At 40.2% G+C, this 19,099-nt stretch overlaps 1 protein-coding gene across 4 annotated transcripts in view; it reads left to right on the forward strand.

Moving 5' to 3' along the window:
- CLCN5 (chloride voltage-gated channel 5) overlaps positions 1 to 19,099 on the forward strand; it is a 162,254-nt gene that overhangs the window by 135,925 nt on the left and 7,230 nt on the right. For all 4 annotated transcript variants that reach the window (XR_010119611.1, XM_063634724.1, XM_055268041.2 and 1 more), the window contains 8 exons: positions 2,942 to 3,129; positions 7,730 to 7,852; positions 8,770 to 8,976; positions 13,103 to 13,183; positions 13,451 to 13,993; positions 15,819 to 16,005; positions 17,264 to 17,662; positions 17,818 to 18,034. Coding sequence is in view for 3 of the 4 variants with exons in the window: in XM_063634724.1 (XP_063490794.1) it covers positions 2,942 to 3,129; positions 7,730 to 7,852; positions 8,770 to 8,976; positions 13,103 to 13,183; positions 13,451 to 13,993; positions 15,819 to 16,005; positions 17,264 to 17,662; positions 17,818 to 18,034 (1,945 nt within the window). In the remaining variant the exon portion in view is untranslated. The remainder of the gene's footprint in view (positions 1 to 2,941; positions 3,130 to 7,729; positions 7,853 to 8,769; positions 8,977 to 13,102; positions 13,184 to 13,450; positions 13,994 to 15,818; positions 16,006 to 17,263; positions 17,663 to 17,817; positions 18,035 to 19,099) is intronic.

Below are 19,099 nucleotides of genomic sequence, written 5' to 3' on the forward strand. Positions count from 1 at the left end.
GGTTTTAGGAGATAAGATGTGGAAGAGGACTTCCTGAGACATTTTGTGGGTGTTTCTTAAACAACTACTCTCTCATTTGGTGATGCAGAAAAGCATGTAAGATATGGCTCATACTCCCAAGAAGCTTATGATCTCATTCTTTCATAGTGGCTGGGGGTGGAATGGTGCCACCTTGCCCTATAAACTCCGTCAACCTCCCTGCCACTCCATATAATATACAGTCTCACTAAAAATGGTATACTTACTGTACAAATACAGCTTTCAGCCAAGTTCCCAAGAAGGTTTCTCACCAGGTGGGTGGAGGAGAGGGCCAAGGACACTAGGTAGAGATGGTAAGAGGTGTGTCCTTATGGCATTAAAGGATAGGGCCTAGGCAAATCTGTAATCTTGAGCTGAAAGAGAAGTTAGGTGGAAACCTGGAGGTGGAAGGTGTACAGTGATAGTTAACAGCAAGTAGAGGCTCTAGTTTTAGGCTGCCTGGATTTGAATCCAAGCCCCACCACTTGCTAGTTTTGTGGCTTTGAGCAAGTTTCTTAACCCCTGGAAGCCTTAGTTTACTGATCTGTAAAATGGTGATAATCAAAGTCCCTATGTTAGAAGTTTGCTGTAAGGATTAAATGAGATATAGCACATAATAGCACTTATTAAGCACAGCAGACAGTTGTTAATGCTGCTGCTGCTGCCGTTACCTAGAGAGAATAATTCATGAGCCATGGAGTAGAATGTGACTGTAGCAAATGAGGAATGGCTTATCTATAGCTGGGTTTTAAAAAATTGTCTAGGGCAGGGATTGGCAAACTTCTGCTGTAAAGGAGCCAGATAGTAAATATTTTAGGATTTGTGGGCCAAGTGTTCTCTCTAGCACCCACTCCATTCTGCTGATGTGGCACGAAAGCAGCCATAGACAATAGGTAAACAAACGAGCCTAGCTAGGACCAGAAAAACTTTATTTGCAAAAATAGGAGACAGGCAGGATTTGGTCTTTGGGCTATAGTTTGCCAACCCATGGCCTAGGGTGTTAACTCTGCCCCTTCTGGCTCTTACAGGAGAGAGAACATGGTCTGGCTGTTTGGAGCTGCCTAATAATAGAGCGGGTGGTCTGTAATGCTAAGTATTGCAGAGAGGCTGAGGAGAAGGAAGATGGCTGAGAAAAGATTATATGACCTAGCAGTTAGGAACACAGCAATTACCTTGAAAAGCCATCTCAGAAAAATATTAGGAGATAAATCTATTTGGTTTGTGCAAAAGTAATTGCATTACTTTTAATGGCGAAAACCGCAATTGCTTTTGCACCAACCTAATAGATTTCAAGAGAAGGCAACCACTGTAGAAGTTTTGGTATCAAAACAGGAGAGAGAGGAAGGGTAAAGGCTTGAAATGATAACAAGGACGAGGGACAGCATTTTATTATTTTATTCTTCAGGGTAGGGGAAACCTAATAAAATTTGTAACCAGAGAAGAAAGAACTGACTCTGGGGAGGAGGAGAGGTAGAAGGAGGAGACAGGATTGAGGGTACCAGTGTTAGGTGAAATAAGACATGCACACGTGAGACAACCAGAGAATAAGCCAAACTGTATAACATCATGGTAATTTTTCTGAATCCAGGCAGTAAGAGTTAGAAGGCAGAGAATATTGTGGACCGGAGTGACCAAGAGTAGGTGTCAAACAATGTGTTAGATTTGACTAGATTCTTCAAGTATGTAAGTAACCTGTGTTAACACTTTTAGCACCTACCAAAACATACACATGACATGGCCTCCCACCTGTTGGAATGTAGGCATAATATCCTCAACTTTTTAATGTATTTCTTGTCACTAGGTGGTCAGTGAATATTTTCCTTTCCCTTGTACACACAGGGTATTTTGTTTTTAAGCACTGGAGAGCAACAATAGAAGCAGTGTGTCTGAATGCTGGAACAGTCTGGATATTCAGGGGCTGTGAATTTTGTGATGGCTTTACTATTTCCCTAAAGCATGATTCTGGGCCATTTGATTTCTTTATGCCAGAGTTTCTTCATCTGGATGACAGAAATGATGAGAAGGCCAGAATCTAAATTACTATAACTGTCTTAACCCTATCAGTCTATTAGCCACAGTGCGTAAGTCCCCAGTTCACGATTCCATTTCCCCATCATTTTCTTTGGTGAATGTTCTGTGTATAATACTGTTTGCTCTTTCTCAGTAAGAAAACTTCAGGATGTTCATGTCCTAGGTTCAGGAGGCTTCAACATGTCTATAGCTTCATCTCACCTTCGATGCACATCACAGTTTGTGCTTTGATAAATTCAGCTCCTTTAGCCTAGAATGCCTTCCTGCCATTGCTCAAATTCCCTTCTCCATGGAGCACAATCCTGCCCTTCTCCCCATAATCTTCATCAACTCTCCTCTCTAAGCAATCTCAAATAAACATCATAGAATATTCCTCAATGTTGGGCAATTCACATATTCTGAATCTTGTGTGTGTATATATATATATGTATATATACGTATATATATATGTATATATACATATATATATACGTATATACATATATATATACGTATATACATATATATGTGAGGATAAAAGAATCTTTAATAAACTTGACTCTTTATGGATCAGTATTCATAAAGTTGAACTCAAAATAGTGTTTTTGCCCTGTTAGTTCAGCTTAAAGACAGGCCCACTAGACCCTTGCTCCCACTTAACCATTTTGCTTTCCCTAAGTCCCTTCTATATAGAAATTCCACAGATGGCAGTGTTTAGTGCAGAGATAATAAATGAAAATCAAGCAAACACACAATGAGAAAGAGGTTACAGGTGGAATGCGGAAGTATGTGTTCATCTGTTACTTTGATTCCTTTCCCCTCATTCTCTCTGACAAAGCTTATTCTGATGACCAAAGAACAGTTTCCGAGATTCAGTTTAACTTTGGCGTTTCCCTCCCTCCCCACAATTCAGGTTCGTTAGCTGGTTTGATAGACATCTCTGCTCACTGGATGACAGACTTAAAAGAAGGTATATGCACAGGGGGATTCTGGTTTAACCATGAACATTGTTGCTGGAACTCTGAGCATGTCACCTTTGAAGAGAGAGACGAATGTCCAGAGTGGAATAGTTGGTCCCAGCTTATCATCAGCACAGATGAGGTAACATGTAGTGATGTTTTATGAGCTATTGACTTTTATTCTTACATTTATTTTATTTCTTATACTGTGCTCACAGCAATTGCGGAATCTTCCTTTATTTTCCTTTCCACAGAAAAGGGAACCAGTACCAGCTGACTTTCTCTGTGGTTTAAGCGCAGCTCTATTTCCATCTCTGCTGATGTGTGGAGTCATTTGACGCATGTGTTTAAAATGGTTTTTTGTTTGCTTTAATAAGCCTGGTGTTTCTTCTTAGGTACTAGTACATAGTGTGACTGAATTTCTCTTTTTCTAATAATTTCAAGAGAAGTGTCAGAGGCAGCCAACAGGTGAGCTATAATTTCTAATGAAGGACGGAGTAGGTTAAAAATGTGTTTATGCATATAGATTCGAAAAGTGATTTTCCCTGAGCACTGCATTAGAACATTGAAAAAAGTACAATGCATTCCATGTCAAAGTAACAGAAACCCAGGAATAAAATTGCCTATCATCCCATTTTGTAATCAAATCAATATTTTCATTTGTCCTTGTCTTCTAGCATATTTTTTTTTTTTTTCTTGAGACAGGGTCTTTCCCTGTCACCCAGGCTGGAGTACAGTGACATGACCATAGCTCACCACTGCAGCCTCAACCTCCTAGTCTCAAGCAATCCTCCCACCAGTCCTCCTCAGGAGTAGCTGGGACTAAAGGAGTGCACCACCACACCTAGATAATTTATTTATTTATTTATTTATTTTGTAAAAATGAAGTCTTACTATGTTGCCTAGGCTGGTCTCGAACTCTTTGGCTCAAGTGACCCTCCTGCCTTGGCCTTCCAAAATGCTGAGATTACAGGCACGAGCCACTGTGCTTGGCCTAGCATATGTTTTTTGATGCCAAGGTAACTTTGCTTATTTTTCAGTTCCTTACCTTTCTTTTACCACTCAGTTATATGTTTGATCTCTCCCACTGAAAACAAAAGCACACAAAGCAAAAAACTCCCAACTCCCAATTCCACCCTGACTTCTGCCAACAAAGACAGGTACCATCTTGGTTCACTACTCATCTATTTTGTTAGTGAGGGAAACAAGACTAGGATGTATGTTTGTACTTTTAAACATTTATATTACCCTCCTTGGTCTACAAACAATTTGAGGTGGCATGTGCACACACATACACAAATACAAACAGTCCAGGGAAAAGGAGGATAGGAAAAGAATAAAGATAGAAATAGGAGTGTTTATATACATATATGACTATGCATATTGGCTTAGGTAAAGGGTTCAATAAAAGGGATAGATACATGCTGTATGTTTGAGAGAGTTTAGGTCTATGCTTCTCAAACTAGTGTAAGGTCAGCGTGCCAGAGGGTAGGTGAAACTATAGGACAAACATTATTTGCCTTCCCAGAGCATTACTTTTTCCTGAATATTTGGAATTTTTTTCAAAACTTATGTGTAAATAATCATTTAAAAATGGAATGTAAAATTTCATACTTGTTAAGAAAAAAAAAAAAATCTTTCAGCTCTGCTCCCGGGTACCCTGTCCCACACTCTGATGCCTTTGTTTACTCTCTCCTAGATTAGGAGAACTTAGGTAGAAAAGTTTGAGAAGTCCTACAACTTAGGGTGGGTGAGAGAGAGAGAGAGAGAGAGAGAGTGTGTGTGTGTGTGTGTGTGTGTGTGTTTGTGTATTTCCCTTGCTTTTGGGGGGATTCTTTTATTTTAAACATAATCGGCCAGGTGTGGTGGCCTGTAATCCCAGCACTTTGGGAGGCCGAGGTGGGTGGATCACCTGAGGTCAAGGGTTTGAGACCAGCCTGGCCAACATGGTGAAACCTTGTCTCTACTAAAAAAAAAACAAAAAAACAAACAGAAAACCCCATATATATAAATAAATTAGCCAGGTGTGGTGGTGAGTGCCTGTAATCCCAGCTACTCGGGAGGCTGAGGCAGGAGAATCACTTGAACCTGGGAGGCGGAGGTTGCAGTGAGCCGTGATCGCACCACTGCACTCCAGCCTGGGTGACAGAGAAAGACTCTATCTCAAAAAAAAAACAAAAAAAACAAATCCTCTCCTCGAAGGACTGAGTGAAGTGTGCCTCATGCCTGTAATCCCAGCACTTTGGGAGGCTGAGGAGGGAGGATCCCTCAGGGCCAGGAGTTTGAGGCCAGCCTGGGCAATATAGCGAGACCCCTGTGTCTAAAAATAAAAAAACTGGGCGTGGTAGCAACCACCTATAGTCCCAGCTACTCAGAAGGTGAGGTGGGAGGATTCCCTGAACCCAGGAGATCCAGGCTGTAGTGAGCAATGATAGTGCCACTGCACTCCAACCTGGGCAATGGAGTGAGATCCTGTCACACACACACACACAAAAAAGTAATTACAGATTCATAGGAAGTTGCAAAACAATGTACAAGGAGGTCCTCAGTACCCTTCCCCCAGCCTTCCCTCCCTCAATGGCAACAGCTTGCATAACTGTAGTACCATAGCAAAACCAGGAAATTGACATAGGTACAATCCACAGGCTTTAGTTCACCAGTTTTACACACATTGATTTATGTATGTATTTGTGTGTGTGTGTATGTGTGCATGCATGTAGTTCATTGCCATTTTATCCCATGTGGACATTTGTTTAAGCACCACCACAGTCAAGATTTAGAACTGTTCTATCACTGCAGGGCTGCCTCATGCTGCCCCTTTATAGCTGTATGTGTGTAAGCATTCCAACAGTTACTTTCAAACTGGAGCTTGAGATTTGCTGTAGTGACAAATTTCTCTGGCTCTTCTTTTTATGAACGAAATCCTTCCCTGGGGAAAGAGTCCTCTAGGTTTTGGTTTTTGTTTGTTTGTTTGTTTTTTGAGACGGAGTCTCACTCTGTCACCCAGGCTGGAGTGCAGTGGTGCGATCTCAGCTCACTGCAAGCTCCGCCTCCCGGGTTCATGCCATTCCCCTGCCTCAGCCTCCCAAGTAGCTGGGACTACAGGCACCCGCTACCACGCCCGGCTAATTTTTTTGTATTTTTAGTAGAGACAGGGTTTCACCATGTTAGCCAGGATGGTCTTGATCTCTTGACCTCGTGATCCGCCCGCCTCGGCCTCCTCTAGGTTTTAAGAAGCCTTCTCCAAATGCCAGTAAATTGGCCTCCTGGTCTCTGCCTCTGGCCAGTTTGAGTTACTTTTCCTTTCAGTCCCTTACCCTCTTTGTTTCCTATCTCTGCAGTCTTCTTCCTCCTTAGCTACATTGGAAAGGCAAAGAAATAGCAATCATGTGTTCCTCTGAGGGCCTAAGATAATGGAAAACCTGTGTCAAATTTACAACTCAGAAAAAACCTGAGCATTCTGGTTCTCTTTGTCTAGGTCAGTGAGTTACTTTAATAGTGTTTTGTGTTTTGAAGAGTCAAAAGTCCATTGGGTTTTGTATTTTATGTAAGTTGAGTGAGTTGCAATTCCTAATATTTCTACCAGCAAGCATAACTTCCTAATCAAAATTGCTTTTTTTGTAAGACATGACTATTTGCAGGCCCTTTAATATGGATGAATCTTTCCTGCTGGTCAAAGCTAGATTTCTTTTGTGGCATGCTTCATTTATCACAGGGGAATAGTCTCAAAAAGTATATTCTTTCCATTTTAAAAAATAGTTGTTTCCATTTTATTTATTTATATCTGGTACCACCAGGATCCGAAACTTTCTACTTATATGGTTGTTCCTGAGTCTGTGGTACCAAAATTTTCTTGAAGATGTAGTTATATATGGACTCTAAAAAAGAAAGTTGAGTAAACAGAACCAGAGAGCAGAATGGTGGTTACCTGGGGCATGGAGGAGGAGGAAATGGGGAGAAGTGGACCAAAGGGTACACATTTGCAGTGAGGTAGGGTGAATAAGTCTAGAGAGCTAATGTACAGTAGGGTTAATAATGCTATATACTAAAAATTTGCTAAGAGTAGATTTTAGATGCTCTTACCACACATACAAAGAAAGGTAACTATGGAAGGTGATATGCATGTAAGTTTATTTCAATGTAGTAACAATTTCACTATGTGTATATATATAAAAAACATCATGTTGTACACCTTAAATACATATAATAAAAAAATTTTAAAAAGCAAAGAAAAAAGCCAAACACCCAAAATTTTGTTACTATAAACTATGAGAATTTGACACCAAGGTAGGTAGCCAAAGGTGAATTTAGTGGAACTTTAGATCTGCTCTTCACTTCAGATATGAAGCCAAAGTTCAGCCATTCCAAAAAAGCTGGGGGGGTGCTCTTAAGACTCTTGGTAAAATGACATGGAATCATATATATTTGACTACAAAACCCATCAAAGCAGTCATATAGAAAGAGAATTTTGTTTCAAGGTTTTCAGTTTGCTCTTTTCCTTGTTCATCCTTAGAATCCATGGTAAATTTCCTTTGGGTGTAGCAAAGCATCTCATTTTCAGTACTAAGTGGCCTGACAGTGTTTCAGTAGTTGACAATTCAGAAAGAAAAGTATTGAACAATTTAATCTTGGTGTGTTTTTTTTTTTGGACTTTTTTTCCTGAAAAAACATTACTCAGAAGAGCTGCATGTCTCACTGAAGCTGTCTAGGCTAAAACAAGCTTCTTTTTCCCCCTGTTCCAGGGAGCCTTTGCCTACATAGTCAATTATTTCATATACGTCCTCTGGGCTCTCCTATTTGCCTTCCTTGCCGTATCTCTTGTCAAGGTGTTTGCGCCTTATGCCTGTGGCTCTGGAATCCCTGAGGTGAGTCTCTTAAAATGGTTTATAAATGGTTACAGTACGAATACTTTTTGGTTAAAATCTCTTAATATGTATTCCAGCACATACCACAATTTGATGAATGTTAAACAGGATCAGATCCTGAGGCCATCTAAGACCTAGGTCTTTCCACAAGTCCCTCTCAGCCTCGGCTACCTGGAAATTAAAGGGAGTTGATTCTTACCCTCCTGAGGGTTCCTGTTGAGCCAGGCTCTGGAAAACTTCCCCTGTTCCCTATCCAAAAAGCTTCCAGAGTATATCCCAAGATTCTGACCTGAAAAAGCAGTGTTATTGTCAGCTTTTTCAGGGCAAAAGAAAGAAAATCATTTGGCACCTTTCCCACAATATGATTTAGGCTACATGGGGTGGTTAAAACCCTGTTTCTAACTACTTTTGGCTTAGATTGTTTGACAGTGACTGAAGATACTGAGACTTAGGTTACCAGGATGACTTTGCCCTTCCCTGTTTCCTGACCAGGTAATAAGTCACAATTCTTTTTTAAGCCAGGGAATCAAGACTATACCTAACCTTTAAGGTTGTTTCAGGGACATTAGCCTTGTCCTCTCAAAACATGCCTCTTGGGCTACCACGTTGTAACACGAGGAAAACACCTATCCCTCCCTCTCCAGCTCCTCCTTCATATATGCACACTCTCATACTTACAATACATCCTTGCCCAGCTATCACTCCCCTCCCCCTAAAAAGAGGGAGAACATGAAAGCAGAACAGTTCTTGCTTTCTTGGGCTCCTGGGCTCCCTTCCAAACAGGGATCACTGTAGGTCAAGCATTTATATGTCACTTATTCAAAAGGTGCAGTTTCTATAATGAGGTCCAGATTTTTGCTTCTTAGCCTTGTTGACTTCCTTAGTCTATATTCAATCTTTCTGTGTTTAACCTGCAGATAAAAACTATCTTGAGTGGTTTCATTATTAGGGGCTATTTGGGTAAGTGGACTCTGGTTATCAAAACCATCACCTTGGTGCTGGCAGTGTCGTCTGGCTTGAGCCTGGGCAAAGAGGGCCCTCTAGTGCACGTGGCTTGCTGCTGTGGGAACATCCTGTGCCACTGCTTCAACAAATACAGGAAGAATGAAGCCAAGCGCAGAGAGGTAATAATGAATGGCCTTAATAGTCTCTCTTTGGTTGTGAGCATAAATGATACAATCTTAGGGGGTGAGAATTTGAGGGTTCTACCAATGTTAATGCAAACACCTTTTGACCTAGCAATTCCACTTGTAGGAATTTATCCTACAGACATCCTAGCATGTGTGTGCACAAAGGTGTGTAAGGATAGTGCAGCATCTGTCAACATAGTAAAAAACTGAAGCAACAAAAATGTCCATCAATAGGGAACTGATCTAATAAATACTATTCTGTTCATACTGTAGAATACTTTGCAACCATTAAATGAGACAACCTTATATATATTGACTTGGAATTCTGGCTATGAAACACCATTAGATTTTAAAAGCCAGTTTCTGAATAATGTATGTAATATAATTCATATTTTTTAAAAGTGTACATGCACTTATTGATAGAAAATGTCTGGAAAGTGTTTTTACCCCAAACTGGTTTTACCTTTTTTTTTTGAGACAGGGTCTCACTCTGTCACCCAGACTGCAGTGCAGTGGCATGATCACGGCTCACTGCAGCCTCGACCTCCCTAGCTCAGATGATCCTCCCACCTCAGTCTCCAGAGTAGCTGAAACTACAGGCATGCACCACCAAACCCAGCTAATTTTTGTATTTTTTGTAGAGACGGGGTTTCACTATGTTGCCCAGGCTGGTCTCGAGCTCCTGCGCTCAAGCAATCCTCCTGCCTCAGTCTCCCAAAGTGCTGGGATTACAGGCATGAGACACCATGCCTGGCCTACTCCAAACTGTTAAAAATATTTTATCTATGGTGAGTGGGAGAGTGAGGGGTAGTGAAGGAGAAGTAAGGATTTTAACTTTTTATTGTATGTAATCTATTCAAGTATATATTGCTTCTCTTACAAAATAAGTTACAGAAAGAATAGATTTTAAAATAAGTTGTTTATTGCTATGGAGTAGTACATATAAGTGCAGTGTATGTTTCAGATGTCGGTTTTTTCACCTTCTATTTCTATCTAACACTACACTTGAATTAGTTTCTCTCTGTATTGGACCTCTCTCTACCTTTCGTTTCAGCCCAGCTAAATTAGTCCCGCCACAGCAGCTCTGTAGTGGCTGTCATGTTTATGCAGTTGTTAATGTATGCTGTTTTGAGGAGGAAGGACTTTTTTTAAAAAAAGTTCCAAGTCATTGGTTTACTTTTTTCTTGCTATAATTAAGGGCCTAAGAAAATAATGGCTCTTGCTTTATTTTCTTTGAATTACAAAGAAGTCACATATGGAATGGGTCAAGACCAAGATCATTTCATTTAAAAGGATTTTTCACAAAACAGGAACCTGATGATTTCTTATGAAAACCAAAAAAGAAAAAAAAATTAACCACAAGACCCAGAAGGAAACTCAAAGATATTGAGATTTCAAATATAGAATAAATTTTGTTGGTTCAAGGGAGAAAGGTCCTGGCACCATTAGAAAGGAGAGGAAAGCTAGCAGGAGAGAAGATGGGGAAATATAAGTAGATTGTTTAACTACCTGTCACGCGGTAGAGGGACTTAAAGGCAGTGTTAAATTGGTGAGGTTGTTAAATGGGAATGACATTCAACAGAAGGGAAGAGTTGAGAAAACATTTTTTTTCTAGAAGGGCTTTATTAGAACAGTTATGAAATTTGAATGAGATTTATAGATCAAATAACAGTTATTAGTGTAAATTTCCTATTTTGATCATTGAGCTGTGATTATGGAAGAGACTGTCTTTGCTTTTAGGACATAAAAACATTTATATCCTACATGCACTGAAGCATTTCAGGGTACATGAGCCTTATATGTGCAACTGACTTTTCTGAGTGAAATTCCAATTCTTCAGAAAAAAATAGAATCATAAAACAAATGCAATAATGGTAGCAATTACAGAATCTACATGAAGATATATAGGAATTCTTTGTGCTATTCTTTCACCTTTTCTGTGTTTGAAATTTTAAAAATATATATTATAATGGTTAAGAGTGAAGTGGTGATTATTGCTGGTTTTGCATGGATGAAGGTGAATTTGAAACTACAGATTGCTGGGGACTTTCATTCTAAAAATTGGCATTTTTGTTCAAATAGTTTCTAATAAAATAAGAGGGGAATTCGATTTGGCTGTTTCTCTGTACAGATGCCATATATTTCTCCAGCTAGACTCGTATGAATACAGTCATGTCTCAGTGACAGGGATACGTTATGAGAAATTGCATTGTTAGGAGATTTCGTCACTGTGCAAGCATTATATATTGAACTTACACAAACTTAGATGGTCTAGCGTACTACACACCTAGGCTTTATTATATAGCCTATGGCTCCTAGGCTACAAACATGTACAGCATGTGACTATACTGAATACTGTGAACAATTATAACACAATGGTAAATATTTGTGCATCTAAACATAGAAAAAGTACAGTAAAAATATAATATAATTTTATGGGGCCACCATGTTGTATGTGGTCCATCATTGACTGAAACATTGTTATGTGGTGCATGACAGTATTTGAATCTTTTTTTTTTTTTTTTTTATTTGAGACAGGGTGTCAGTCTTTTGGCCAAGCTAGAATGCAGTAGTGTGATCTCAGTTCACTGCAACCTCCATCACCTGGGCTTCAGCAATTCTCCTCAGCCTCTCGAGTAGCTAAGACTACAGGCACATGCCATTATACTCAGCTGATTTTGTGAATTTTTTTGTGGAGACTGGGTTTTGCCATGTTGCCCAGGCTAGTGTTGAATTCCTGGGCTCAAGTGATCCTCCTGCCTCAGCCTCCCAAAGTGCTGGGATTACAGGCATGAGCCACCACAACCGGCTAGTATTTGAATCTTAAATTTACTTTCTAGCACTTATTTAGACTTTCCAGTTATTTTTTCCTGTTGCTTTCATCATTTGCGGCAACCTTTTTTGTCTTATGGCCTTGTCAAAGTAGGCAGATGGTTGAGAGTAAAACAGACTTGAGAAAGAAGGGCGTAGACCGACTCCACTCTACAATATAAAATTAAAACAAACTAGCCACCCCGATTCTTTCTGTCTCTTAATTCGTCCTAAACATAGTCACTGAAATCCCCTTTCTCAAGTTGCATGTTGGCTGTCCTCATCTTTCTTAAATGAAAGCCATTGTAGCTAGGAATTTCAAAGCCCTTACAGCTAGTGCCAGAGACTCCACTCTTTCCTCCCCATCATTTTCCTGAGCCATCCTACTCTCCCAGATAATCCTATATGCTTATTTTGCCAAGGACCTTTTTATTCTTCAAAACTCATAATTTTGTTCAACTTTCTCTAAAATATTTCTTTACTTCTTCAAATCATCTCTCTCCATAGCAACCAGAATCCAATGAAAGGACTTGGTCCATCTGTTAATTTTGGTTTGTTTGCCATTGTTAGTGTCTGTCATGTACATTTTACATGTGTATACACACCTACACAGAGGTGGAGGTCTCTAAGTATCACTATTCTCTTTCTCTCTTTCTCTCTTTATCACTTTTTCCCTTTGGCTCCTTCTTCCTCTCCCACTCTCTCCCACTCTCTCCTAGTCCCTTTCCTTGCGATATCTTAAGTCTTCTCTTAAAAATCTAGTCACCTCCCTATTTCTGTGTCCATAGGTTATTGGGCATGGAGTAGGACACATGGTACAGGAGACTGTAAATACCTATTGCATGAATACTTGCAGCTGCTGAATAACTGTGAACCAATTGTGACTTCAGTTTTATGTCATTAGAGCCTTCTTGAACATCTCATTTAAAAAGCATTCCTTTACAAAGTGCTATATAAATAAATACATCACTGTAGGTACGTCATTTAGATGGTGAACAAATAGGCCTAGAAATTCAAATGCAGTTACTGAATTGGGAGTATGGGAGATGGGGGGGGGTCATAATTTAGAATAAAGCACATGGCTAAATGAATTACAAAGGAAAGGTCCTCTTAACCTGGTCAAGCATGTGAGCTATGCATGTGTATTCAAAATTCAGCATACAGTGTTTGAATTTTGTTTTTGATGATATGGAGCATATAAAGGTATTTTTAAATGTTCAGTAACTACTAACATTTCTTCTAAAAATGTGATTGAGTGATTGAGGAAAGCAGCATTATTCTGTCACTAATTCTGAGTTTCGGATTGTAGGTCTTGTCGGCTGCAGCAGCAGCTGGTGTATCTGTAGCCTTTGGAGCACCTATAGGTGGAGTATTATTCAGCCTTGAAGAGGTAACAACTTTTCATTGTACAGCATGTGCATGCTTTTATATCAGGAATTTTGTACATTGCAGAGCAGTAATTTTGTATATAATGTATGATATCTGTGTATATCCCAGTCCCTGAGTGCTCTCCCCAGCTTGGTGCTTTACCATGTGACTAGAAATCCAGTGGGCAGTTTTCATCCATTAGTTGACTCTCATGCCTACAGCACAACATTTCACCTGAAATAGTTTCTGCGTATTGACTGAGTTTGCTTTCTCACCTTCTTTCTTCTAGGTCAGCTACTATTTTCCCCTCAAAACATTGTGGCGTTCATTCTTTGCTGCCTTGGTGGCAGCATTCACTCTACGCTCCATCAATCCATTTGGGAACAGCCGCCTGGTACTATTTTATGTGGAGTTTCACACCCCATGGCATCTCTTTGAGCTCGTGCCATTCATTTTGCTGGGCATATTTGGTGGTCTGTGGGGAGCGCTGTTTATCCGCACAAACATTGCCTGGTGTCGGAAGCGAAAGACCACCCAGTTGGGCAAGTATCCTGTCATAGAGGTACTCGTCGTGACAGCCATCACTGCCATCCTGGCTTTCCCCAATGAATACACTCGGATGAGCACAAGTGAGCTCATTTCTGAGCTGTTTAATGACTGTGGCCTTCTGGACTCCTCCAAGCTCTGTGATTATGAGAACCGTTTCAACACAAGCAAGGGGGGTGAACTGCCTGACAGACCGGCTGGCGTGGGAGTCTACAGTGCAATGTGGCAGCTGGCTTTAACACTCATACTGAAAATTGTCATTACTGTATTCACCTTTGGCATGAAGGTGAGGAATTCTTTTGGGACTCAGTGGCTGCATGCGTAGCTGTGGGTTTTGGAGGGCAGAGCCCAGGTATCATACAATCCTGATACCTCATATGGTGCTTTCAAATCCCCCTCACATTATTCTCCCACCCCCAAAGCCTCTTTTACCGCACACGTTCTCATAATTTGCTAGACAATTGTACCTGTATCTCAAATTGTCAAAGCCTTGAGTTGTCCAAATGCCAGCCTCAGTGATGAAATTTTAGGAAGAATGTTTGCTCCTTTTCTGTGGAAAACATATTTTGCCCCTCAAAAACGATGGTGAGGTATTTATTCCAGTACATTTCATATTAAAATGATATCTGACCGGCACAGTGTTACTCCTTATAGGGTGGCTTTAGAGTTTACCAATAAAGCACAATATTGATTGAACCAAAGAAGTTGCTGGGATTCGGCCATTTTGACTGCTAAAATGGCAATTTCCTGTGGTTCAACCCAATATATAGCTAAATATAGTTTTTACAGTGGTATCAATGTTCAATTGTCAAGAAGTGGGATCCACTTCACAGGTGATCCTTAGTTAATATTTAAGCTATCAAAAGTGGACATCAGGCTGGCACGTTTTACTTTCGGTACCTGTTACCATTTCCATGTTTCAGAAGAAGCCAGAAAAGAAAATTTGTTAAGGTATTTTCCTCCTCCTTTCTAGGTTTTCGTTTGTTTCTTTCTTTTCTTTAGCACCCTAACTACCAAGTTATTTTCCTCTATTCTCTAGATAAATGGAGATTCAAGCCAGAAGAGATAGCAACTCAGTTTAGGCATTACTGTATTCTCTAAGATGACGCCATCCATCCCCTCAATACAGGGAAGGGATGGAGACCCTGAGAAGTTTTGCAGTGCTTCTTGAGTTAATTTTCATCTCATGCCTGCATTCTTTCACTTAAAGGGAATTTGTAAACCATCAGAACACCAGATTCAAATGCATTCCAAAATCAAACATAGGCTATTTTAAAAGAATCTGCTGTTTTGGTTATCCTTATCATCATTTCCCTCTCTCAGTACAGAATATTAAGAATTTACAATATTATCCTAGGAGTCAAGAAAAAGAGTGGGGAGATAGATGAGCTTTCCATTTTTGGTTAATCATGTAACCATAGTCATGATCTCATTAAAAATTTTTAATTGTTTAATCTTTCTTTTTACTGTTACAAAATAGACTGAAACCTCATGTGCTATATCCTTTTTGTGTGAGCAATGGGCTAAGATTCAATAATGAGCATGGTTATGAGCATTCCATTTAAATCCCAGCACCAGTCTTTACTAAATCTTGACCTTGGGTGGGTTACTTAACCTCTCTGAACGTTAGGTTCTTTGGCATTTGGGAATAATAATGCCTGCCTCCTGGGGTTATAAAGAACCCATGAATCTTGCATGTAGAGCGTCCAGCATAGAACATGGTAGGTACTCAATAAAGGGTAGTCATTGTTGATAAGAATTCAAAATTGGTGGAAATGTCTGCATATATGAGAAACTCCATCTATTTTCCTTTTTCTTTGGGAAAGGCCTAATTTCTGCCTCCAGTTCTGTGTTGGTCTGGAGAGTTCAGGCTCTTGCCTGATGGACCCCGAATCAGGGTAAGCTTCTTTGCAGTCGTCCTTGCCTGCACGTCCCAGAGAACCTCTAGTCCTTGTAGTGTTACACAAATCTTTACAGCCACTTGCTAGCATAGTGCATAGTTAAATTGTCATTGGCCTGTTTGCTTTGCAGAGGGTCAGTCCTCCAGCCCTTACCATGTGCCAAGTAATCACATCATTTCTCACTAACCATCTATTGCTTTCTCTTTGCAGATCCCTTCTGGCCTCTTTATCCCTAGCATGGCTGTTGGTGCTATAGCAGGTCGACTTCTAGGAGTAGGAATGGAACAACTGGCTTATTACCACCAGGAATGGACCGTCTTCAATAGCTGGTGTAGTCAGGGAGCTGATTGCATCACTCCCGGCCTTTATGCAATGGTTGGGGCTGCAGCCTGCTTAGGTGAGCAGTGTTTGCATTAATTTCAAGTTGCTACACAGGTGACATACAACAGAAGAGTTTATTAAACACAATTGACTGTAGGAGAATTTAAATGCCCATCCCTTTCCAGTTAGGTTTGCCATTTTCCAAGCACATTAAGAAAGCATCTGGTATACAGATGAGGAAACTAAAAAAAATAAAAATGAAAATCATAATAAAAAAGAAAAGGAATTCTACTCTCTCATACCGGGGAAATAATCAGAAATTTGGACAAAGATATCTGCACAAGAATACGTGTCATAGTATAAGAGCAAAAAATTAGAATCAACCTAAATTTGCACTTGAGGGACTGGTTAAATGAATTATGGTACATCCATATGATGTTATACAATGCAGCCTTTAAATGTGATGTTAATATGTTTAACATCTTAAAATATAATGTTAATATGTTTAACATCTTAAAATATGATGTTATATAAATTTGTAATAATATGCAAAATGTTCCCAACATAAAGTAGAGGGGGAAACATGGCAGAAAATTAAACATATAATGTGAGCTCACTCATTAAAAAACATATGTTTTTGCATAGAAAAAAACTTGAAAAAGTCATTCAAAATTTTTACTCTGCTTATTTATCGGCAGTGAGCTAATAGATAATGACTTTCTTTTATATTTTCTGGATTTTCCACAATGGGCATGTATTTTCTAATTATGGAAAAGAAGCAACAGAAAAATGAAAGAACAAAGAAACAAGAAGGCATCTTGGACTGGACATGGTAGCTCACACCTGTAATCCTAGCTACTTAGGAGGCAGAAGTGGGAGGATCACTTGAGGTTAGGAGTTTAAGACCAGCCTGGGCAACATAGTGAAACCCCAGCTCGACAAAAAATAAAAAGTTAGTTAGGTGTGGTGGCACGTGCCTGTAGTCTCAGCTACTCAGGAGGTTGAGGTGGGAGGATCACTTAAGCCTGGGAGATGGAGGTTGCAGTTAGTAGTGATAATGCCAGTGCACTCTAGCCTGGGTGACAGAGCACAAAACCCGTCTCAAAAAAAGAAAGAGAAAAAAGAAAAGAAAAACAGAAGCCTTCTTGTAGATGTTATTTTGAGAACTCTGAATCGTGTCCATTGTAACCTTGCTTTCTTGCAATCTCTGGGGTCTGCACAGTTGTAGGTGAGACCTCATTGTTTCTGGTAGGTCAGCTTTTCCTGGAAAGGCCCATAATTGTAAGAATCCTGTATTTTGCCTACCTGAGTAGACTGTGTCTATTTCTTTGCAGGTGGAGTGACTCGGATGACTGTTTCTCTTGTTGTCATAATGTTTGAACTGACTGGTGGCTTAGAATACATCGTGCCTCTGATGGCTGCAGCCATGACAAGCAAGTGGGTGGCAGATGCTCTTGGGCGGGAGGGCATCTATGATGCCCACATCCGTCTCAATGGATACCCCTTTCTTGAAGCCAAAGAAGAGTTTGCTCATAAGACCCTGGCAATGGATGTGATGAAACCCCGGAGAAATGATCCTTTGTTGACTGTCCTTACTCAGGACAGTATGACTGTGGAAGATGTAGAGACCATAATCAGTGAAACCACTTACAGTGGCTTCCCAGTGGTGGTATCCCGGGAGTCCCAAAGACTTGTGGGCTTTGTCCTCCGAAGAGATCTCATTATTTCAATTGGTAAGGATTTCAGAAAGGGGATAGTGGAAACCGCTGTGGAACTCAATAAATATGCATGAAATGGGGCAAGACAGGGAAGGGGGGACTGGTTAGGAGCTAGAAGGATAGAACTAGCACGTCCGTCTTTAATTTGTTTTTTCCTTCTGTTTGAATAGAAAATGCTCGAAAGAAACAGGATGGGGTTGTTAGCACTTCCATCATTTATTTCACGGAGCATTCTCCTCCATTGCCACCATACACTCCACCCACTCTAAAGCTTCGGAACATCCTCGATCTCAGCCCCTTCACTGTGACTGACCTTACACCCATGGAGATCGTAGTGGATATTTTCCGAAAGCTGGGACTGCGGCAGTGCCTGGTTACACACAACGGGTAAGAAGTCTTGAGTGAAGTCAAATTGGATTGTAGGAGAAAAGAGAATGCAGAGAGAGAAGAAGTAGAAAGAAGTAGAACCCAGTTTAAATGAACATTAGTAGCACTTTTAGGACTTTTTGAAGCTCTGAGATGAAAGTGGATAGGCTTTTTAAATCATAATTAATGTAAAGGGAGTTTGGGAAAGAACATGTGTTTGAGAGATGTGAACTGCTGGTTGCATATTATAAATAACTCAGTTCCTCCCTGACAAAGGAAACAGCTGTGTTTTGTGCATAAGCAGCACTGAAATTACAGTAGCATCAGGTAATAGTGTATTTGCTGGGTGTTTGTTCCCTACAATCTCCTTATTATTACTTGAGGATGAGAAAACCAAGTTTCAGTGAGGTGAGATTTATACAAAGTTCCCCAGCTAATAAATAGTAGAGAAAGGCTTTAAACACAAGTCTTCGACTCCCAGGCCCATGGCTCTTTCCTTCCTGGATAGTTCTTATCCAGTAAAGGGAACCCTTCTATTTTTATTGGAAAAGAAAGGAGGTTGAGGAGAGGGGTGGATTTTTTTCCCAAACATGCTACGTTAATCCAGCAATTATATAAGAATTTCACCTCTGAAATTTCTAAATGGTGTAACAGATGCCTTACAGGATTTAAATCAGTAAGGAGAGTTCCGTAACTGGTTCATTCAACATCTACTGAATCCCTGCTCCATATAAGAAGGTACTCCACTAGATTCCAGGGAGACACAAAAATGAATAAGACGTTTCTGTGCCCTCAAGGAGCATGCAGTGTTTTAAGGAAGGCAAGAACCTAGCAGTGGTTATAGTACAATAGCAAAGAGGACAAGTGCCACTGAGGAGGCTTGCAAAGAATGTGTATGCTGTTGCTGTGAGGAGGGCAGAGTTCCTGCTGGCTCATAGAATCAGGGAAGGTGCTCTGGAATAGGGGCGTTTGAACTGGGCTGCAGTAGATAAGATTCAGATATGTAGCGAAGAGTATTTAAACCAGAGGAAATCGCAGGGTCTGCGACCTAGAGGTAGAAACACTTGCATACATTTAGGAACCCAC

Source organism: Symphalangus syndactylus, chromosome X (assembly GCF_028878055.3).
Source record: "Symphalangus syndactylus isolate Jambi chromosome X, NHGRI_mSymSyn1-v2.1_pri, whole genome shotgun sequence".
In the NCBI taxonomy this organism is placed as follows: Eukaryota; Metazoa; Chordata; class Mammalia; order Primates; family Hylobatidae; genus Symphalangus; species Symphalangus syndactylus.